We start from the raw sequence: 23905 nt of genomic DNA on the forward strand, positions 1-23905 counted from the left end.
TAGATGGTTAAATTGCAGACGAGACGCTTCAGAAACCTGCAAAACCCTGTTAACATTTTGGATCTAGGATAATTTATACATCTGTTTGCAACAAAAAACAATGTTACTTGTCTAATGTATTGGAGCTTTGTTTGTTGTTCACAGTGTCATGTTTTTCCTTTTTTATGCCTCATTGTTTTTGGCCTGAGTGTCAAAGTTTGGGCTTTCCTGATCCACTTGGCCGTTTAGTCCAGTTTTGTTTGTCATGGCCAAATGTAACCCAAACCAAACAAAGCTATTTGTTTGGCTGCTCGCTGACAGGATTCCCGCTCAGCAGCAACAGTGTACAACAATGAACCAAGAGCTGATGATATTGAGAGGCTGTCAGACTGCGTGTAATGGAAATATATAACCCGCTCTGAGGTCACAGAGGGAGGATTTCTCCGTTTTCTCTCCTCTTCTGCTTCATCTTCCCGTCCTGTCACGCCGAGTCTGAGCTCATCTCTTTGCCACTCTCCTTTCTGTCGAGGAAATCACATTTTTCCAATCTGAAGCGGCGTGTGAGATCAGACCGCTACGTTTTATTGCCCATTTGAGGCTGCAGGGACAAATGGGTCAGTGGCAGAACCAACAATAGCTTTGGTTTTTGTGCCAGTGGTTCCTGGATGACATTTGTGATGTTCTGTCAGTCTTTTTTAGTTTCTGGATTGTTTTTATTCTTTTCAGAGCAGATATATATTGATATTAGTGGCTTTCAGACGACCGTTTGAAGCAGCGTTTACTTTCTGTACAGAGTACAGAATGTAAATTAAAATATATTCTAGATCAGAATGAATACAGTAAATAAAAAGTCATTTGCTGTAATTTAAAGAATGTAAATTTTCGATTATACCTAATTAATCCATCAGCAGTATTTTGTGATTGATCCAAATTTACAATAAGATAAAGGTAAGGTAATTTAATTTTATTTATTCAGCACATTTTCAGCAACAAGGCATTTGAAAGTGCTTTACATAATTTTGAGGAAATGCAAACAAAAAAAGAAAAAGAAAAGCAAAAGAAAAACAAATTTTAAAAAAGTCAACATATATTAGTATTTATTCATATATTTTACATTTAAAGGGCCTCCTCCCACTGAGGAAAAACAAACAAAAATGAAGCTCTTATTATTTAGACATTTACAAATGAAAAAATCAGTGTTGAATATGAGATAAAATTGTAAATAAACATCAACAGTCCTCAGATCAGTCACCATTGCAATTTTTGAGAAAATAAGTCTATTACACATTTAAAATGTAATAATTGAGACAGTATTTCTACTGTCTTTTGTTCATTAACTCTTCTTTATTTGTATTTTAACAATATATAAACAGTTTGTCTCTGAATGCGACTCCTGCTTCCAGGAACAAAATCTAAACGATAAGTGGTTCATCGGCCTGGATTCGGAAATGCAGTGCTGGATTTGCTTCTATAGCTACGTGTATACTTCACTTTTTCTTTTTCGTGGGGTCGGTCGTTTATTTATTTCGGTGGGACCTCAGGGAATACCAACACCGCTGCTGAGGGAGGCTCTTCGGAGACCGAGGTCGTGGTCAGACGTTCTCAGTCAGTCCATGACCTTTAAAATGTTCAGACAGACTCTTATTAAAATATTTAGCTAGACAAATATAAAGGAAAAGATTCATTCGTAAATATTAAACTGTAATAAGTTGCTGATTTCAGTTTATAAAAGTTGTACTAACTGTGTTGGAGGTCTTATTATTTTTTAATAAATCTCTCCAGTGGTAAATGTTTGAGAAGCTTTAAAATCAGAATAATTGTCTGAAGACAATCCTTTGTCCTGAAGAAAGAGAGGTACATGTGTTCATTTAGGAGGCTCCAAATAATCCAACATTGTTCAAAAACGTCCAGTCAGGTGTTCCTAAAGGAGTTTGAAATCCCTGTGGTCAAAAGGACCTCCATTTTTAACCCCGTCTTTGTTCTCTGTTTTAAAAATGATCTGTATTCTGTGCGGCTCTTCTCAAACCATCTCCACCTTTTCTTGCCAACCTTGTCTCCTGCTCCATTAATCCTCCAACTGTCCCTCTCACACTCTGACCTTTTCTTCTTCACCCCTGAATCGGCTCCGTTACTTCTACGTCTCTCCTTTCACCCACCATCGCTCTCTTAATTCCTGCAACCATCAAAGCCGATCGTCCAACATTTTCCTTCTGTTCTGCAGAACCATGAGAGGGAGACGCCGCTCCACTGCGCGGCCCAGTACGGACACACCGACGTGGTTTTGGTTCTTCTTCAGGAACTGACCGACCCGACGATGAGAAACAACCGGCAGGAAACTCCTCTGGACCTGGCTGCACTTTATGGACGCCTGCAGGTCACTGAGAATGAAATTTATGTATTAAAAAAATACTGCCTACAAAACGATGTAAACACATTCAGGTGTTCAGGCGATGTGCAGTGACAGTTTATCATAAGCAGTTGTTTGGATTTGTCCAAAAAGTAGCATGTTTCATATGTCTCCTACTGGGTTTTTATGTATTATTTCTGCTGTGAGGGTAAAGATGGCTGAATACAAATGAAGTAAAGCATTGTTCGGATGTTTAGATATTTGATATTAGCGTAGCTAGCTGCTGCTCTCAGCAGAATTACAGTCTATCCACATTGTTTGGTTGATTTATTGAATCACTGTACTGCAGATCTCTGTCATGTGACCTGCTTTGTGCTCAGACTCTGTTCCACATAGAGACAAACTAAAGAGAGAGCAGCTGAAACACCAGGAGTTAAATTTGATGCCGTTCAAAACAAGGAGCTACAATTACGTTTCATTTTTTTCTCTCATGCAATTAAATTGGAGCATATAGAGTTTGAATAACAAGTCAATTCAAAACAGAAAGCAAATATGCTATCGCTAGCTTACTTTGTCAGCAAGCTACTCCATTTGAAAGCTTTTTCAACTGGAGAAATATTGATTTAAATGTCTTTAAAATCCTAATACTCTCCCTTAAAAGTTTCTTTTTGTCCTCATATGATACAGATGGAATGTAGCTTAATTTATTGGTCCTAAACGGCAACAAATTGATCAGATTCCTAATTGTGAAACACATGGTTTCACAATCATATTAATTTATTTCAGTAATTCAGTTTACTAAGTGAAATACATAATGCAGTTAAATTAAACAGATAAAATTTTCAAGCCTTTAGTTCAGTTAATTATGATAATTTTCTAGTTGTAGCCAATGAACACGCCTTTCATTGCTTTAATCAGAATTTCACATCAGACTACTAATAAAAAAAACAGTTTTTCGTACAGAAATGTGGGTTTAATGAAAAATATGTCAAGCTGCTGCTGGTTTACACCATGGACATTCAGTATTAGTTCAGTTTTGTGAAAAATGTGACAAACCACACACAGATTTCTGCTACAAATGTCTGCTGATGTTCCGACGCAGTCACACATTCAGGAATTTGTAATTGCAGTCAAGCCACACAGGTTTATCTGCCTGCAGATGAATAATTTATGAAAGCAACAGTCTCTTTCTGCATTATAACGAAGGAAGCTCCCTGTGGTGGAAGTTTACTGCCGAAGAAAAATGTAACTTACACCGGAGGAAAGTTTGGGACGTGTATAGAACTCATTGTAGAAAATGGAGAAGCTGTAAATAAAGGTGAACATTGTTACAGAAACCTGAGCAAAAATATAAAACAAGGTCCTTCTAAATGTACTTGAATATCACCTGATGCTGTAATAATAATCTGGTTAAATCACAATGAAATAAAAGAGCATTATTGTCAGATTAATGGAAGTTTTTTATGATTTTTCAGGCCAAACAATGAGCAGAATTACAGATGTTAATTCTTGTGACTCAACACTTTTATATCTGATAAGCTTTTTTTTTTTTTTTTGATAGCTGGGAGGAAATGTCGTCATTTACGTTTTGCTGTGTTTGTGGACAGGTGGTCCGCATGCTGGTGAGCGCTCACCCAAACCTGATGACGAGTCACACCCGCCTCCACACGCCGCTTCACCTGGCGGCACGAAACGGACACCACAGCACCGTCCAGACCCTGCTGGAGGCCGGCATGGACGTCAACTGTGTGGTGAGTTCAAGTCCCTCTGTTTTTTTTTTTATTTTCTTACGCTTATTAAAGGATTGGCACTGCAAGTCAGCTCAGGCTATAAATAATCATAAAAGAAAAAAATTTTAAAATGCCATAGACTTTTGGATGAGCTGTGGTTATATAACAACTTTTTCATCACTTGACCTAAATGTTTTGACTTTTTTTAACAATGTATTTATTGAATTTTTGCACATATGAAACAGAAAATATGCATTCAAACATTGGACACTCGACGTATAAAATAATGAAAAAATTAAATAAATAAAAAATAAAATTTAAAAAATGCAAATGCGTGAAGGAAGATAAATGTACTGATATACACATAAAATACAATTTTAATCAGTCAACTCTTTTATTGCTCTTTTATTAGAAATATTAGAAATATAAGTCTTTTTAGGTGATGTTCTATTTTAAAGTAGCTGTTTTTTAAGTTTATCCATGTTTCGATTACAATTATTTCCGTTATTAAAATCTGTTGTTTGAACTTGAAATCAGAACCAAAATTATCCTTCAAATCACCTTCTGCAAATATCGAAGAATTGATTTAGATTAGACGGTTTGATTTATTGGAAACTAGCTTGAGCTCAATCTGGTCCAGTCATCTTTTATTCATGTATTTTTGCACATTGCCCCTGTTTTAAAAAAACTAATGAAATGAATTTTTTCCAGTTGGATAATTTCCAAATGTGTATTGATATAATAAAACAAGCTTAACTTTGATCCAAGAATTCATTTAAATATAATGAACACATGATCATGAAGGAAACCGTTTCTGATTTTAAAATATTATAATGGTATAATATTTAGTTTTTATGGGGTTGTGCTGTTATTGTCAGAATTAGCCAATAGAGACATCCTCAGGCTGATTGATACTCACTTGGTTATTTGTAGAAACGGTTTCGGTGACAGACGAGAATCCCACAGTTGGAATACTGTTAGCGGCTAACCAGTTCTAGCTAATGACGGCGAAGTTTACCATCTGATTCAGGGCTTCCTGTTGGTGCTGAACTAAAAGACTGTTTTCCATATTTTGAATAAGTCTGGACTGAAGAACTTGTATCATTAAAATTAAGAATGTGATGGCTTTCTTAAGTTTAATTAATTAAAATAAATACAGAAATCATGCTAATAGCAGCCAAAGAAGATGGTAAGACGCTGCTTGTTAACATATGAGAAGTTTTACAAATGTAGGAGTGAAAGTGGATCCTCTCTGTGATCTGGGCAGCCAAGTAAGTGCTTTGGGGAAATTTTGTTTTTATCAGCCGAGGCGTTATGAGACAGTAAGCCTTGGTTTTGTTTTTGTTACATCCCAGCTGCACTTCTGTAATAAACTACGGGGGTCCAATTTCTCCAACTCTGGCCTCAATCCACCGACTGCCAGTTTATTTCAAGACCTGGCTTAAACTTATTTGATTTATTTGAAAATTTCTTAACTCCTCCGCTCCGTTTGATCTCCCTGAACTGCGACCCGTTTGCGCACCGTTTCGATCTCTTCGGTCAGCAGATAAGAAGAATCCCAAAGCTGTGCTGCAAAAAAAAAAAAAAAAGTTAAATGCTCTGCAGGTCAGACAGGCGCGCTTGCTAACTGTCCTTAAAGCTCCTTTAAAAACAGACAGTTGCTGTTTGTAAAAACAGCATAAAATGTTTTTTTTTTTGTTGTCTCACTTCTACAAATTCAAATCTTCTGAAATCTACAAGCTGTGACTAATTGATCATATCAAAAAATGTCCGGTGTCATGTTTTAATGCTTATATATGCTTTTTTTCATTCAGCAGAAAGATTTAACTGTGACATTTTGTTAAAATAATGTAATCCACCATGAAAATTGAATGCGTCTGTAAGGACATTTACCTGGATAAATCCTTAAAAATCCTCTCCGTGCTGCATTTCAGTAACTGAAGAAACGAGGAGCTGCAGACGTTTGTGTGTCATGAATGCCTTAGGAAGCCGGCAGATTAGCAGTCGCGGCGGGTTCCTTCATTTAAACTCAACGTTTTCTCCCCGATTGTGTATCAGAGAGCCGTGTACACGCTGAACGTGCCTCGCATGGTTTGGTGGTTTGAAATGAATAATTGATTGGGAGGGAAGGGAGAGAGAGAACAGGGTGTTCCTGAGGGGTCCTCGTAGTTCATGGTCTCTTTTCTCTTCATGCATTCATAGGGATTAGATGGGATGCAAAGCTTAGTTGCTGACAGTTCTCTGCTGAATTGGTGAAATGAGCATTACAAATTGGTTAATTTTATTCTAATCACACTTGGAATAAATATTTCAAAGGAACTTAATGGCATTGTGAGATGTTTGGTTAACCCTTCCTTAAACTTCACAGCGTTTTCCTACATGTCATGATTATATAATTTTTTTGGCAAATTGTATGGCTGCAAATCAAAGCGTTAAAATCCGTGGACAAAAATGGTAAAAGTAGCAATTGAATCGAATCGTATTTATTTAATTTAATACCAAAAGCCAGAATTATATGCTGGTAAAAGTCGAATCCACAGAGTGCTTTCATTTAACACTTGCTAGTGGATTTTCTTCTTTCACACTTTAGATTATTTCTCACCCAATGCGCTACTGTTCATTGATCATAAAGATTTGAAGGAAGGAGAAAAAAAAATACTTCAAGGGATTTATTGCTCAGAGAGTATGAAAAATTCAGGGAGCTGCTGAGTCTGAAGCAACATAAACAAGGAGATGTAAAAGTTTTCTCACCAAACTTGAGACGCATAGAGATGTTACAAAGCTTTGAACAACCTTATTATTGAACTTGTCTAAGCTCCATCTTCCTGCTGTTTACAAGAAACCCACATCATGTAATCTAAAGGCACTTTACAATAAACTAAATTCAATCAATTCATTCATCATTCAGTTGGGTTAAAACGTTTTCTGTGAAGAAATCCCAGCCAGTCATCGAGTTGCAGCGTCTTTACTGAGCAGACCTGCTAAAATGAAGTCATTAATTTTAGTCTTTAGAGTGCAGATCCCTGGATCAGTGACATTGCAGCCATTACTGGCTCCTTCACCCCTTTTATGTGTGTTCAGACCCACTCTGATCTGGAGAGCCGGGGTGTTTCTCAGGCTCCATGCGCCCGGTGAAGATGAGCACAAAGGTCTTTGATATGTCATCTCCTCTGCAGGACTCGCTGCTGCTAGTTTATCAAGCTTTTTATGCAGAGCGGTGCAAGCCTTTGATAAATCTGATCTTTATTTTGCCACCTGCACTTTTGAGTAATTTTTAAAAACTCAGAAATGCATAAAAACTGTACTGTTGTGCTTTCCAGATTTAGCCACATATAGTGCAACAGTTTTCATTCAAAAGAACAGATAAACGGTATGTGCCAAAAATCATCTGTGTTGGATAATCTTTATTCTTTTTCCTGTCGTAGGTTACTCATTAGCTCCATTTGTTGAAGTATTTCTTAAAGTGAGGTCTTAAATTATTAAATATAGTACTAGTGCAAAATTAAGAGTTACTTCCACTGGTTTCTTTTTGTTTTTCTTCAAATGTATTTAAATCAGAAATGACCAATGGAAAATAAAACAATGTAACTGAAGCTACTTTATCTACAGATCATACAGGTAGCTTCTGAAATCATATAGGAAAGGTTCGATAGGGATGGACTTATGGCTCCGTATGAGACTTTAGTTAATGAGCTTGATTCATTTGTGTCTGTGGTATTTAAACAATCTAGAAAGACTGCCTGAAAGGAAAATTAAAATAAAAAAGAAATGCAGAACAAGGATAATGCATACAACCCAATAATTATTAACAGCACTTTCCGGGATTTTTATATATCTCTATACCACACGGACGTGGCTGACCCAGAAGTTATCGCCTCTTATTTGAGCAGCATATCTCTACCTTCTGTCATGGGAGAGGATCGTGCCTTCTTAGATGCTGCTATCACTCTGGAGGAAGTTTGGGCTGCAATTAAATCTATGCCCAACAGAAAATGTCCTGGACCCAACGGGTTTCCGTTGGAATTTTTTTTTGTCATTTTGGCCTGAGATTCAACCAATATTCATGCCCGCTGTTGATGACATTTTGAGAAATGGCATCCCCCCTCATGGAGACACTCCTCCATTAGTTGGCTTTTAAAAGAAGGTAAAAGTCCCCTGSGTTGTTCCTCCTTTAGACCTATTAGTTTACTTAATGTCGATTATAAAATTGTGGCAAAAGTATTAGCCCGGAGATTGGAAAACATCCTCCCTAAAATAATAAACCCAGATCAGGCGGGGTTTATAAAGATGAGATATGGCACAGACAATATACAACGCGTTCTTAATGTTGTTCAGTACCTTAATACTCACAAAGAGCCAACAGTAATTGTTTCCCTCAATGCCGAGAAGGCTTTCGACCGCGTTGAATGGCCGTTTCTTTTTCAGGTGTTACATAAATTTGGTCTGGGCCCAAATTTTATCAATCTGGTTAAAAGTTTTTACTCRGACCCAACAGCCTCAGTTAACACAAATGGTTTGATGTCTGAGCCCTTCAAGAATCATAGGGGTTGTAGGCAGGGGTGCCCCCTGTCGCCCTTATTGTTTACATTGTTTATTGAACCTCTGGCTAAGATCACCAGGACTAATCCAGATGTATCTGGAATTAATATAGGCAGTAGAAACCATGTGATTTCATTACTCGCAGATGATGTGCTTTTGTATCTGTGCAATCCTGAGAAATCAATTCCAGCTATCCTGGAGTCTATGGCTACATTCAGTGATTTGTCAGGATACAAAATCAACTTAGGAAAGTCTGTCGCCACCCCTTTCAGCATCCCCCCAGAAAGGTTGATGCAATCTCCCTTTCAAATGTCTATGAGAGGCTTCAAATATCTGGGTATTTTTGTTACACCTGATCTCAATTATCTCTTTGAAACTAATTATTCACCTTTAATTCAGAAGATAAAAAATTATTTAATAAAATGGGCTTCCCTACCACCTCTTTCTTAGGGAGAATTAACACTATAAAAATGAACATCCTTCCGCGACTCAACTATTCATAGCAAAATCTTTCCTGCTACTTATCCTCTGCACACTTCAAATCAATAAATTCTTATTTATCTCGCTTTATCTGGGACAATAAACGGCCAAGAGTCAAGTTTTCTATATTAACTAAACAAGAACATCTTGGAGGTCTATCGTTACCATCCCTGCAGCTTTATTATTGGTCAACACAACTTCAAATCATATCAAATTGGAGGCACACCACCAACCAAAAATGTAAACAAAGATACTCTGTAGCCGCCTATATTACATATATAGTCGTTCTTATCATACGAGTTTGAAAACATTTCTCCGTCGTGCCTGCTGCTAGCATGTGGTTGCTGCTATCGACAGCAAAGAGTGAAAATAATTCTAACAGAGTAAATTATTTTTATTTCATTACATAAGCTACATTAATATACTAATACTTCAACCGTAAGATTGAGATATTTAAAAATACACAAAAAGTGTAAAGAATAAAACATTTATTCATTATACTGGGAACACTGGTCACAGGCAGGGCGTCAGTCTGCTGGTCACACTGGGAGAACTCAATGACTTCTGAGACGTCCTGGTTCACAGGATAAAGCCAAGGATAAAAGAGAAATTATCCAAAAGTGTAATAGAAAATACATATGTGTTTCTTTCACATTCAGAAAGAAACATATATGAGCCCAACTGCTTATTTATGAGCTTACATTTTCAGCATGTTGGGCTCTGACTCGTAGCATCTTTATAGCTAAATACCGACATGGTGAAGCTGAGCTGGGAAACAGAGACTGAAGAACAGCAGCTCCAGCTCTGATCCTGACTGATCTTTCCTCACAAAATCCCCTGGTTTTTAATGATCTTCTCCTCTAACAGCGGTTTCTCATCAGCTCGCTCTCATTAGAAAACAGTATGAAACGTTAGCTGCTATGCTAACAATCAGCGGTTATTTCGGGCCAATTTAGCTACATAGGAATATTTTCCGGTTGTTTAGAAGCGAATTTCTGGCTGCAAACTAAAGTTATTCTGATCTTTCATCCTTACCTGGGGAAGGTAATCCTAATAAACCCAGTTTGTTTTCTAAAACGGTTGGAACAAGTCCACACAACACAGGACTTAAGGAGCTCCGACCGCCCTGCTGCCACATAGAAGATGGCGGACGCTTTATGTACGGCTCAGCGCTCCAGGAGGGGTCTACGTATCGATGTCTATGGTTCTAGCCTTTAGCTAGCAAAAACAACCAATGCGCTCTTTTAAAGCTAGTCAAAAACAGACATGTGGTAGCTTAATATTGCTTTTATTCAGTTTATTTCACTTTAAAAATGTTCACAGGACGCTGCACGGTCGGCTGCAGAAACTGAATTTTATTGCGTAACCTTTAATAAATGTGGAAAGCTGCGGCGGCAAATGATAGCAGCTGTCAATCAGAACGACTGGCAGCCCTCGGTGTTTTGCAGTGAAGTTTTTTATTAAGTAAGAAGACTAACGTTCATATACTTTATAAGTAAGTATGATTAGAAACGTATTGCTTCATGGAAAAAGTATGCGTCTAACCATTGGTAGCCATAGAGATAATGCCGCACCGTCATTTAGCCTAGCATGTATGGAAAAAACTGGTTAGCATCTCGTCTTTTGTACGTTTTTACTGTTTCTCCGCTTTAAGGGGAGACGGTGTTTATGACATAGTGATATAAATCATGTGGTGTGAATTCAGACAAAGTCGGTAACTTGATCAACACAACAGGAGGGAGGACGTACGGGTCGGTTTCTAAGCTAGCTGTTTCCAAACTTGGTAAATCCCGCCGTCTATGAGCCCCAACCAGCTGTGTTACGTTCACAGACAAATTAGCTCAACTCGAACAAGTATAAGCCATGAATAAACTGGCAAAACAACTTTGGAAAACAATTTCAGTCTCTGTTCAATACTCCGTCCCTCACTTCCGACGTCCGTCATGGCGCCTCGAATGATTTAGGGACGTATAGTTGCAAAAGTAGCTAGTTGATATCACCAACCTTGCTTAGCTGACCATGAAAGCTAAAGTTTTTCCTGTGCCTACATCCCCCAGAATGCTGTGTGGTTCTGGATCAGAGCTAAGAAAATTTATGATTCTATTAGATGCATTATCTATTGATATTAATCATGTGTCTATAGCAATATATATTGCTTTGGTTTATTGTCCAGCTCTGCGTTTTAAAAATGGACAAGCATCAACTGGGGCTGTCATAAATTGTCTCCAGCTGACAGGAAGTTGTACATGTGAGTGGTAGTGCAGAGCTGTGTGTAGGTGTGAGTGTGAATGAATAATTTACACAAACAGCAGTGTTTCTCTTTCTCACTTCCTTCTGTTTCCATTTTAATGAAGGAAATTCCCCGTAGAGGATAATTCTACTACCTGCATGTTGGGCAGGAAGCCAACGCAGGGTAAAAGCTGTAGATTTGTACCAAGATGTCGACAGAACAGCAAGTGCTTGCTTTGTCTTCTCAGAAAGTGTGATGGTAAAGCATTGTGCCTGTAGATCAGCTGCGAGTGTTACGTAAAGCCGCGTTAATTATGTAGAGAGACTCAAATGCACGTCTTAAGTGATTCCTCTGTTGACATGCTGTAAGTGTTTACTCTGTCATCTCATTTCTGCATAGCCAACAGATCAGACTGCCCTCCACTTTTCAATTGCAGGAAACTCCTCGAAAGTCAAAATCGCCTTTTTGCTTCCTCATGACATCACGGTATTATCGCCAGGGGAAACGGTAAAGGAAGTGGTGTGGGAAGTTGAAAAGGCAAGGTCAAATGTGTCAGAATAAGGGGTGGCTCCCTTCCTGTGCCAGGGCCTCCTCTTATGCATGGGGTTTAAACATCTGGATGATTTTCTTTTTGAGATTAACCAGCAGAAGTCTTTCTTGAACCTGCTGCAGGCTCTCGATTTTTAAAATTTTTTTAAGGATCTTTGCAATTGTTTTTCTTTCCCGTGCCTCACTGGTGATGTTTCAGGAGAAACGATTGGGTCACAGTAAGTCTGATCTGCCGCAGCGCTGCGTTCAGGGTGCAGGCCTGGCTGCCGTTCAGATGATTTGTCTTCATTAAAGCTGGGAGTTCGGTTCACGGCAGTGTTTTCATCCATGTTGACAGGAAGCCAACCATGAAGGATGCAATGTATTTAGCTGTTTGGCTGCATGTACGCCTTGTTGTTTCTGTGTTAACGTGTGTGTCTTTGTGTCCCACATGGGCATTACTACTTCTTCGAGATGCAGAAATCAAATTTTTACGTTTTGTCACTAAAAAACTTTCTACCCCTGCAAACCAGGTTTCTTCTGGAGAGACATAACATGTAATTGTGATAAAAATAGTAAGAATTTGACTTTTATTTTTGTTATTTTTTACAAAAGACCACATTTAAATCCACTTGTAAGCTAATAAATAAGCAGTTATGAGATGGAAATAATAGCTATGTATGCTCACTTAAGAGTTTAATGCTGAGTTTTCTCGACTTTGTGCTGCAAAAGTTCACATTGATTCAAGATGCCAGTCTTTGCTAGACAAAGGAGCTTTGGAGGTTTTTATCATCCCGCTCTTATTGTACCTGAGGGAAAGATGAAGTTTTGAAATGATTCCTGGTCACTGTCCATTAAACAGTTATTTAAAATGTTTTAATTATTGCTCTGATTAATAACTAAAATACAGTAAAGTCTGCTAGCAGAATAAAATGGGAAATTGAAACAGAAGTAAAAGGAAACGAAAAACAAAAAGAGGAAAAAGTAAAATACAGTCAACAACAACTTGCGTCTTCATCGCAGAGTTTTATGGACCATTAAGAACTTTGTATGTAAAAAAAAACTAGAGATTTGGGAGCAAGTTAATATTCTCTGCGTTCTGGATCAGCTGAGGAACTTTAAAAGAACTGCAACAAGTAAAGATTACATCGCAGCATGATAAGTCTACAGACCACAAACACATGCCGGGTTTTTCTCTTTAGGTTGAGATGCATGAGATTTTTAAAATATTGCTCAAGTGGAAGAATGTATTTTTAAAGACTTTACTTTATGTGCATTATGGTGTAAAACGTCCCCATTGTTCCTCTCAGTAGCACTGGTAGTCTATTTTTTCATTATGTGGAATTATTGGAGCAGCTGTTTCTCTGCAGCTTAATGACTTTCATATTTCAAACCTTCTTTGGATAAAAACATCCCTAGTTTTGTGTTAAAATGTGACTTCAGTCACTGAAATCTCTGCTAATTAGCAGAAAAAAAACAATGTTCCAAGCATCATTACAAACTCCAAAATCGGCTCAACTCTGCAGCTTTTTCTGAGCAGGAAACAGTTTGGTCCTTTATCTGCACCCCTGTGCTGATTTCATTGCGTTGCATCATACCTGTAATATTATTAGCATCGAAGGCAGAAACTATAGAATGAGTGAAAATGGGACGTTTCCACACACAAGAAAATCACTACATGACTACTAAATCTTTTGACCTGATAGAGAGATTGATATTTATATCTAATCGTAATGATGAATTTGACCCGTTTTAATTGCTGCTCTCTTCTGCGATGTCCGTTGTGCTGTCGGTCCACCTCCGCTCTGTTTCTGCCTCCGATTTCAGTTGTAAAAGTTATTGAATAATAACACGTACGTGATCTCTCCGGTTCTTGCAGACGGAGAATGGGAGTGCCCTTCATGAAGCTGCCCTTTTTGGAAAGATGGATGTGGTTCGCCTTTTGCTTGACTCAGGTTGGTCTATAAATATGCTGCTATAAAACAAGTGCTGTGCTTTTTATAGGCCTGCGCTCAACTTGTTTTTATCGTAACCTGCAGTCAAGTGCTCCACATGTTTAGTTATTTATGTAGATGCGAGGGTTCAGTTTTTTTCCCCTCAGATGAATCAAAGTTAAGAAATATTTTATTCTTGGCTTTGATAATCACATGTTGCAGGATGTGATGCCAATGAATCACTCAGTTTGATTGTTGAAGTAAATGACACAAAATTGTATGAAAATGAATTTAAGCTAAAACCACATTTATGGTGAAACGGTAAGTTAAACCCTGCACTACTTTCTGGACAATGTTGTCCTTTGGTTGCGCTGCCATCTTCCTTGCAGCTCCCCGTTTCCTGCAGAACTTCCTCTGGTGGCCATGCTCCTTCTGGTCAGGGCTACAGTACATCAACATCCTGGATTGCTGTAAACTGTGCTGTCATAAATCATTGGACTTCCTATTTGAAGCTTTGAACGTATTGTACATTGCTTTGCTAAAATAGTCATAAAACCTGAGCAAAATTCACATTTTGTCAATCACAGACTTCATAATTTATGCAGTAAATGAAAATGCAACATGGCTTGAACAAATAAAAATCTGAAAAATTTGTTTCACTTTTGTGTAACTATTATTTTGCGTGTGAATTTCAGGGATAGACACCGATTTGAGAGACAGTCAGGGGAGAACAGCACTGGAGATTCTCAGAGATCACCCAGCGCCCAAGTCTCAGCAGATAACCGCTCTTATTCAAGGTAAGAGACACAGACTGTCACTGAGAATTTGGGGTTGTTGCTGTTGCAGAAATAAAAAAAGGTAGCGGCTTCCAGATTTAAGTGGAGATTTTTGCTGTTTTCATTTTTCGCACACCTGACTGCACAGAGGTTTGTGTTTGCTCAGAGATCAGCGGCTGCTGTTTGGGTTTTATTGGCTGTAGGTGACAGTTGAGATTGAATTTGTTGAATGGTGCGGACATATTGAGCCACAGAGCAGCATATTGGCACATATGACCTCGTGACCTTTGGAGCAGGTTGTTGTCTAACTGAGAAATCTCATTTGTTGAGAAACTCTGTCTCCACTCTAGGAAACAGTGCAAGTTGCTCTGATACCAAAAACAATACAGCATTCATTCCACATCTCTCCAGTTGTCTCACAAGATGTTGATGGGTGTCTGGAATGTGTGAAGTGAAAAGCAGTTAGTTTAAAATCTTTAAATCAGTTTAGAGAGTAATATCTAGTAGCAAAAATGCAGAATTAAAATAAAAAAATGTTGTAGGATTATGGAATATTGTCTCTGCTGCTCAGAAATTAAGTTATGACAGTCTTCAGTCAGAGGCTTCTTCAGACTGACTGCTACTGGAGATCCTTCCTCTCCACAGTATCACCACCAACAATGACTCTTGAAGGTACTTGAAAGATTAAAACTAAGTGAAACTGTTCCAATGGGTTTTCTTGCATTTCTTTGGAGGTTCAAGCACTGGAAACCTGATCGGCATTAGGATATTAATCCATTAAATGTGTGATAGGCTGGTTCTAAAACTGTTTTTTGCAGGTAGCATTTATCAAAAGATATTTTTTTATTTCAGAATCATTTTATTTCTCCAGGTTGCCACTTTGTTCTTTCTCATGATCCTACTTTAACTTGACCTCAGTTCATTGGGCTTAAATCATTAGGTAACTGGGTCATAGATTTGTCCTCTGCACTTTAAAAAAACGACTCTTTTTGCAGTTTTTTTCTTTCTTCAACCATGCATTAAAATTCCAGTTTTTGCTCTCGTACATGTTTTGTGTTTAACCAGTGATTACCAGTGTGAATTTCCTCCGCAGTCCCCAAGGATCCAAAAATTACATCTTCCAAACACTGTGCACATTAAAACGCTGTAATCCTGTGGCTTGGAGGCCCTCTCTGTCTGTCATCGTGGCAGCTGTGGCGTGTATAACGGGCACGTAGTTATCGTTAATTTAAAGCAACAGAGATAAAGGCGCACAGAAACCAAGGAGTAGTTGGATGAAGAGCATTTGTGAGAGCCAAAATCAACCACAAATGAGGTTTAATTAGGAGGCGAAAAAAAAAAGAAAAGAAGCAGAGACTTGGGAATGTGATGGGCTGGCAACAAAACTGATAGTTAAGCAGAAAAACACAATGAAATGCAAAGAAGGCCATAATCTCAAGTTAAAAGTACAAAAATCATGAATGGAGAAGTAATAAATTAGTAAAATATTTACCCTAATCTTACCTGTTCCAGTTGGTTCCTTAATAAGGATATGGGTTTTTTGTTGGTGGATGAAATTATAAACTTTTCCAAATACTTGACAGATTTGACTTCGTATCTTCAGGTGTCAACAAGAAAGATGCAGGTGAAGAAAGTGTTTATTTTTCAGCATCACAGTGACATGAGTGTTCACTTGATTTAGTAAGAAGTCTGGCCACTGCGTGTTGAACAGCTTAGAGGTGTGAAATTGATGATCTCTCCCAACTGGGAAAAGGAGTTTTACAAGCAGTCTGAATGCGATGACACAAACGCAGGAACAATAATACCCAGATTTGTCTGGTATCTTACAAATGTTCCTTGAATGGAAGAAACAGGAAGGAGAAGTAAATCTGATGTGTGAGTCAAAGAATAGTTACTGGACGAAAATAAGCAACTTAGAATGCGTGTATATAGAAAACCACTCAGTGATCCAAGATAAACTATTGGCGATGGTGGACAGTGTAAAAGATAAATACAACTGAATGTCATCTGCATAGATGTGATGGGCGTTATGTAATAAAGACTGAATATTCTCAGCTAATGGAAGAAAATAATGTGCCTAGAATTGACCCTTGTGGAACACCATAGCTTAGAACTTGAGGCAGAAACTTCTACAAAGCTACTGGCGTTACACAACACAGTTAATTGAATGCTTATGGATCTATATTAAATGAGTCTGAATGTTAATATTGAATGAAAATGACAACCTTAAAAACATCTATTTAAATGTGGAGTATACAAGTCAAATTAAAGGTGGAACTGGTTTTAAAGTTGACAAAAATCTGCCTCAAAAATGTATGTTTGGAACACAGTTTGTCAGCATAAAGCTGAAATACTGTATATTTTAAGATGCATCTTAATATTATTTTCAATTAATAATACATACAAGAATAAATAGATATTTAAATGGACTGGTCTGCTGTGAGCAGATGTTTTTCCACGTCTTTACTCAACTGGACTTTGCATATTTATCACGGTTAAGGAAAACGATCCTGCTGCTACATTATAAATAGTCCTGCATTAACATGGGAAAAATCTTTACATGTATCCTTTGGAAGGGATTACAGCATTCAAAACGTAAAACTTCACGCCGCAGCAGATGTCTGTCACAAACTGTTTCTATCCAAATCCAATCTCACCAAGCCAGAAGTGGAAAGATGTTTGGGCATCAGCATGAACGGGAGGCTGGCCGTGTTTGCGTATGATAGGAAGGAAGAAAGGGCGAGAAGGGCGCACAGCTGCGTCTGGGTGAAAGGATCAGCTGCGAGCCATTTCCTGTTGGAGAGGAGATGGAGAAGGACACACGCATGCAGAGAGCTGGTAGCTGCCGAGACCCGGCTTTCTGGCACATTGTTAGGAATGATTCTCACTTGACTTACTGGACGCCTCATGCTGCACACAAAAACAAAAAAGTAAAAAATAATAAGCCCACTGGTTGTCGTTATTTTGCCTGATTTCTGCAGTTTGTAGAGAACCTGTAGCTGAATAAATATGTCCCTTATTTTCAGCCTTTTCTGTTAGATTCATAATTAAATGCCAAAATTGGGGGTTATAAACAATAACTCAGTCGCATGATAAATTAAAGCAAGCTCAATAATATCCATTTGCATGATTTATGGTTTTTCTCTTTCTACCAGAAACTGATCTTCAGTTTGGTTCATTGGTCTCATCTAACCCTTTTTTTAAACACAGACTTCATAATTAATTTTTATTTGGTGTTTCGATTATTTTGTTTATTTATTTTAGATACTTAAAATGTCTTCCAGTCGGTGTTAAATGTTCATTAGAATTGAATGTTCATTGATCGTTGACAATGTTACGATGTTAATGCTGCAACATTATTGCGATAAACATAATTATTTATCGCAATAACTTCTGGGACAATTCATCATCGTTCCCGCTTCGTCTCCTTCCTTCTCGCTCGCTGGAGTTTCTCTTATCCCTGTTTTGCTCTATAAACAGCAGACAGCTCTGCTAGCAGAAGCTGTGAAGTGATTCTGTGGCAAAGGAGAAGGTGTGAATTAAATGCAGCTCAAGCTGTTTTCCATGCTGCTGATTGCTCCGCTTTATTGATCCAGGAGAAATAACTGAAGTGGGACCCAGTGACCCGGTCTGGCTGGTACCGTTTTGTCCTTCCACTCGTTAACCGTCCATGTCTTTGTAGAGTACATGATGGACGACATGGAGAGAGAGAGTATTCTGGAAGAGCCGGTCCGGAAGTGTCCCGTACCCGCACCCCGGACCTCGATCCCCTCGCCCGCTGCCTCGCCGTCCCTCCGACATAAGAGTGAGTTGGAAGACGGCTGATTCTTCTGTGTTTGTGTTTCCCGTTTGTGACCCGTTTTCAGTTTACTATCAGAGACCGACGTATTTTTGTTTCAAAGACTTTATAATTACTTGCATCTGAGGGCCTTTGGAAGAGAAAAAGGCCCACAGCATCATAGAGCCTCCGCCGTACTTTACAGTGGGCATTATGTGCTTTCCTGAAATTAACTGTGAAACTTTGTCTTGCTTATTTTACCCATCGGCTTGAAACATTTAAATCAATGCACTGACTGTAGTTGATTATTCACAATTATTGAAGTTAATCTTGATTAATTGATTATAATTAACTAATTTAGTCATCAATTAATTGTTAAGAAAAGACAGACTTAAATAAAGAGGCCCTTTACTGAAAGAACAACATACTCAGATCAGTATTTAGGAAAAAAGTGTCCAAAACAATCTGTTTTGCTTTTAAGATTAAAAAAATCTCTATCTGTAAATACAAAACTCGTCAAGTGACAAAACCTTAGCTTCACCTCGTTCAAAATCTGTTTTTAAAAAAAGTCTCCAATTAAGCTCATTCTTATTTTAAAACAGAAATTTGTTCATTTAATGCATTTCTTATATGATAATTGAATATAATTTAATGAAGAATCAGCAGAATTGACCAATGTTCTTGTCTGACTAATTGTGAGAATAATTAATAGTTAAATCAAAGACTAAAATAATAATTAGTTGCAGCCCTACTGTAGATGTGATCAAAATCTGATCTGTCACTGTTTTATTGTAGTCATTATCTGATCTTTGTTTTCCTCCCACTGAAAAGTGGTTTTGAGAAATTGGCCACAGGAAGTAACGGATTTATCAATTCAATTCCTCGACTCTTTAATCCACTTAAAGTAAAATTAGTAAAGTGCTCGAGTTTTGTTGAAAGTTTCTCCACAGAATAAATGTGCTTTAATAAATTTTTTTTTTGTGTTGGTTGTGCTGCTGCAATAAAACACATCTAAGGCTGCCAACAGATCTGTGAAGGCTTTAGGTGGATGATTAATACGTGTTTAAAATCCAAATACTCAAGATTTATAACTTCAAATAATTCTGCAACAACAGCAAGGAAAACGGCTGTGAGCTCCACACAATGTGTTTAAAAATTGGCTAGCACTCTTAACGTTTCTGCTTGATCCTTCAATCAGAGGTGAAAGTAAATACTGACACTTAAGAGGTCTCTGGACACATGCATAATAACATTCCAGTAAAACCAGACTATTTACATAAAATTATCACAATGCATTTGCTGTATTCAGTTTAGTTCATGAATTATTGCTCAGGACTATATCCCAGATGGTAACTAATTAATGTGTCTGATTATCATAAAGACTGTCCGGGTTGCTAAATATTCAAAATATGTTTTTTTTTCATTATTCTGTCATAAAAGTCAGGTCTTCTACAGGGGAACAATTACTGCCCATCTGTGTAGCCATGTGTGAAACTGGTCCAACACTGCCCCCTCTGTTAGAAACATGGCATAACAAGTCCTTCATATCTCCTGTTCTATTAACTATTTAAAAATGTAAAAAGTTTATTTTCATTGACCAGAAAACAGATAAAACAGGTCTATTCTTCTATTTTTGCTAAACTAAATTCTTCTCAATCCTCCTCCCCTCCACAGATGATGCCGTGACGAGCGAACTGTCCAAACTGCTCCACGACATCAAGAAGTGCCGGGACCGGGACTACTCCTTCGAGGAGCTCTGCCACACCATCTCATCCCACTCCATGGACAGCTTCGGCAGCGGGCGGCTGTCTGATGAGGAGCGCCCCGACAGACCGAACGGCACCTTAACTCGAGCCAGCAAGGTACTTTTTAAAATTAAATTAGCATCTGGTACAGATCCCAGAAGTTTACATCCATTCATCCTGGGAGTCAGTGTCGTATTCCATGGTAAAATGGTAATGATTTTTGTTGAAATTGATAAATGGACACAAACTAATATGTGGATAAATGTTCTTGAGCGACACTTTTTGCATTTTCCATGCTTCTGGCTGGATATGTGAGCATTAAGACAGAATTGTCCAAAAGCATGCTAATTTTATTTAGTTGCTTCTCTGCCACATACCTGACTATTAAGGATAATATTTACATTTTGACTTATTACAAGATCTTTCCAGTTTGTTTGGAGTCATTGTCCTGTTGAACAATTTCCTCAGAATGTCAACCACTGAGTATAATTTTGATCCTTTTTGAGTTAGAACAAATCCAAAATAAATGCAAGATTGTTTAAACTTTAGTCTGAAAAATCTGATGTTTTCTAATAATTTTACGCTGCAATAATGGTTTAAATAGCTCCTTTAAAGCCCAATATTAGCATGAAAACAGCCATGATCAGTGGATGTAAAGTTGTACGAGTCTCTGTTGAAACATTTTAAATCCAGTGCAAAAGTTCAAAAGAAGTTGCCATTAAATAATAATAAAAAATGAAAAAAACAGTGTAATCTTACTGTCACGGGGCATTGGATGGTGTTACGCTCAGCTTCCTGTTTACTTCAGGAAGAGGTGTACGATAAACAGATGGCGTCTGAAAATCCCCTTTACGTTGTGCAGATTTAGCCCACGTTTCACATATCATTTCGTGGGCAGGAGTGTTTTGGTTTCCTATGCAGATTATCGACACAGAGAGGGAAAACACTCATTTATACATTCTGTATTCCTGTTCTTACTTGCTCTGCTAAACATTCAGACTTCAAACTCCAACAGCGCTTCCAGGGAATATCAGATGGATGTTTGAGGGCTACGCTTGAGGGATTTTTATCCTCCGTCTCCGTTATTCCTACAAACCACAGTCAGCTGTGTTGCAAAATAATTTATTTCCGCTGGTGCAACCTCTATTTTTCAGCTTGTTTTACATTTCCTATCATTAAGAATACAAATTAGAGAATATTTAATCAAGATTTTGCTCACGCAAAATTTAGATCTCCAACTCCTGAATCTAAGCCGAAATCGATGTTTTCTGATCAGAGTGGTTTTATTCAAACTTTGGGCTGTTTTCCTCAACACATAAAACTGACTTAATTTTATGCTAACAAACATGACAAGCTTGAAAGTTAATTTTCAAATGTTATTGTGGTAATACAAATGGATTCCTAATGTACATCAACACAGGGTTAGAGGCGCACCAGCTGTCATGGATTCATGAGAAAATATTTATTTCAGTCAGTAAGAGGAAAATGCCTGTGAACTTCTCTGCATGACAATAGTAAAAAAAAAAAAAAACCTGCTGCTACTGCTGTCAACTTCAAATTTATTGGGGTGTAAATGTTTGCAAAATAGTATGTAAATCTGCTAAATGAAAACACAAAATCCTTTCTAACAAGCAGCTTTTCAGCTGAGAAGGTAATTAAATATTTATGAGAGGAGTGGTAACGGCACGCGCTTTTGACAGATTCTAGAGAAGCTGCTGCAAATGCTGATAAATAATAAGGTCTTATTAAAGTACAAACTCTTCAAACACTTTCTGCTTTCTCTAACTACTTCGAGTCATTATTTTTAACTCAACTTATCTATAACTGTCATATATATATTTACAATTAGCTTTGATCTTGTTGCTGGATTAAATTGACTCCATTGCTGATCCATATTGGTGGGGTTTTTTTTTTGTTCCTTGCTCTTTGTACTTCCTCAGATTCCCCAGCAGAGGGCAGTATCAGACAAACATGCTAAGAACGCCGTTCTTGCTGCAGTTAGAGAACGGCTGTCATGTGCTTGTTGAACAAGCAGCTGCTCAGAGCCTGGAGATGTTAGTTTTCTGTCATTCCTCCATGTTTAGACTAAAAACTGATCAAACCTTAACTGGATTTATCGGTTATTTTTACGAACCGATCGGAAAACTCCAGCTTCATGCAGATCGTTTCCACCAGATGCCCACACAGAAATCAGCGTGTGTCTGCACTTTGTGCTCCCTCGTCACAGCACGTCTATTTTTCTTCCTCTCCTTACTTTGAGTGTTGTGACACTGATCAATAGCTCATCATTTTCCCATTTCTGCTCTGTGTGAATGGAAGCCAAATTATATTTACCTGCAGCATTAATGCACTGAAACCATGAGGCTCACACACCTGTGACTGAGCAGTGAACACACACACACACACACACACACACACACGCACACACACACACACACACACACACACACCTCACACACACACACCTCAGGTCATTTAGGCTGTAATTATCTCAATCCATCTTATGCCTCTCTCTCTCAATAAGCACCAATTTAGGTTGTGTTCCGGACTTGCTTTGCGTGTGTGTTTTTGTGCCTCGGGGCTGGTGTGTGAACATGTTTCCAGGGCCATTAGTTTGTGATTTAGTGAGGCCATTAGTCATGAATAAAGCTCTGAACAGCTCTCTGACATGGCATCTCGCTGTGGCTCTCTGCCCATTGTGTGCAGTGGGGAAGAATACAACTGTGTGTGTGGTAGCTGGAGCCAAGAGGCAAAACAAGAAACAAGATGAGGATTTTCTCAGACCTGCCTTAAAAACGGAGCAGCAGAAATCCAGAAATGTGGCTCATATGGAATATTTTTAGCGTTTTATGTAAACAACTCCATAAAACCACGCTATATGATCATTTTAAATGTTTTTGTCTGAATTGGTTACAAATTAAGAGCAATAGTGCCACCTAGTGGGTGCAATGACATTTGGATTTATTTGAAAACAGTTTTTTATGCAATAAAAAAATTTATTAAATTCAGAGAAGGGCAGACAAGTTATATTTTGTTCTGGGATGTTTTTGTGCTTTTAAATTTGATGAAGCATTTTCAGTCTTGTTCTGACCTAAACCTGAATTTATTTTATTACAGTAAGTTTATAAGATATAATTTTCTAACAAGTTGCTCAATTGAAGAGCAAATGTATAAAAAGCTTTGTTTCTCCTTTTAAAAATTATATTTTTATTCTTTTTCTTTCTTAAGAATCAAAATTGATACGATGATCAAAATTACTTCATTAGATAAAAAAACAATCTAAAGATACTAATGTCTCACTCATCCTCCTTGGAGAAGAGCCTCCAAATGGAATGAATTACAACATTTATTCTAAAATATTTGAACACCCCAATTCGTTTTACAAATGATAGTAAAATGTTTATTACATTTTAACTAAGCAGACAGATCTTATCCCTTATTCCTGACTCGACTGAATTAGATCAACTGTGTTTTAACATTTTATTTTATTTATTCTCAACTAAAAGTTTAATTCTGTATTTTGGGGTGGCTTGTTGAAGTAACAATGTTTTCCCCTTTTTTATAACCCAACTATTTTTGTCATTGGCAAAGTTTCTCTGTGAGGAGGTTTCCATAGCAACCGTCCCAAACTTTTCTAACTCTGCTCCATTAAGTGTTTGAGCGCTAAGACGGTTTCTGGCAGTAACAACCATCATGACAACCCCTAAACGTCTTTATTCAGACTTAATCCAAACCATAATCTTTTTTTGATATGAAATGAACTCTTCTGTCCATCAAATGAGACGAGATAATTCCTGAAAGGTTGCATGATGCAGACGCAGGGCATGTTTGCCTCTGAG

At 37.8% G+C, this 23905-nt stretch overlaps 1 protein-coding gene across 7 annotated transcripts in view; it reads left to right on the forward strand.

The window, feature by feature from the left end:
* anks1b (ankyrin repeat and sterile alpha motif domain containing 1B) overlaps positions 1-23905 on the forward strand; it is a 183185-nt gene that overhangs the window by 54883 nt on the left and 104397 nt on the right. For all 7 annotated transcript variants that reach the window (XM_017302833.1, XM_008400554.2, XM_017302832.1 and 4 more), the window contains exons 4-9: positions 2201-2353; positions 3934-4077; positions 13713-13788; positions 14463-14564; positions 18226-18348; positions 19996-20183. In XM_017302833.1, the coding sequence (XP_017158322.1) occupies positions 2201-2353; positions 3934-4077; positions 13713-13788; positions 14463-14564; positions 18226-18348; positions 19996-20183 (786 nt within the window). The remainder of the gene's footprint in view (positions 1-2200; positions 2354-3933; positions 4078-13712; positions 13789-14462; positions 14565-18225; positions 18349-19995; positions 20184-23905) is intronic.

This window comes from Poecilia reticulata, linkage group LG23 (assembly GCF_000633615.1).
Source record: "Poecilia reticulata strain Guanapo linkage group LG23, Guppy_female_1.0+MT, whole genome shotgun sequence".
NCBI lineage: Eukaryota > Metazoa > Chordata > Actinopteri > Cyprinodontiformes > Poeciliidae > Poecilia > Poecilia reticulata.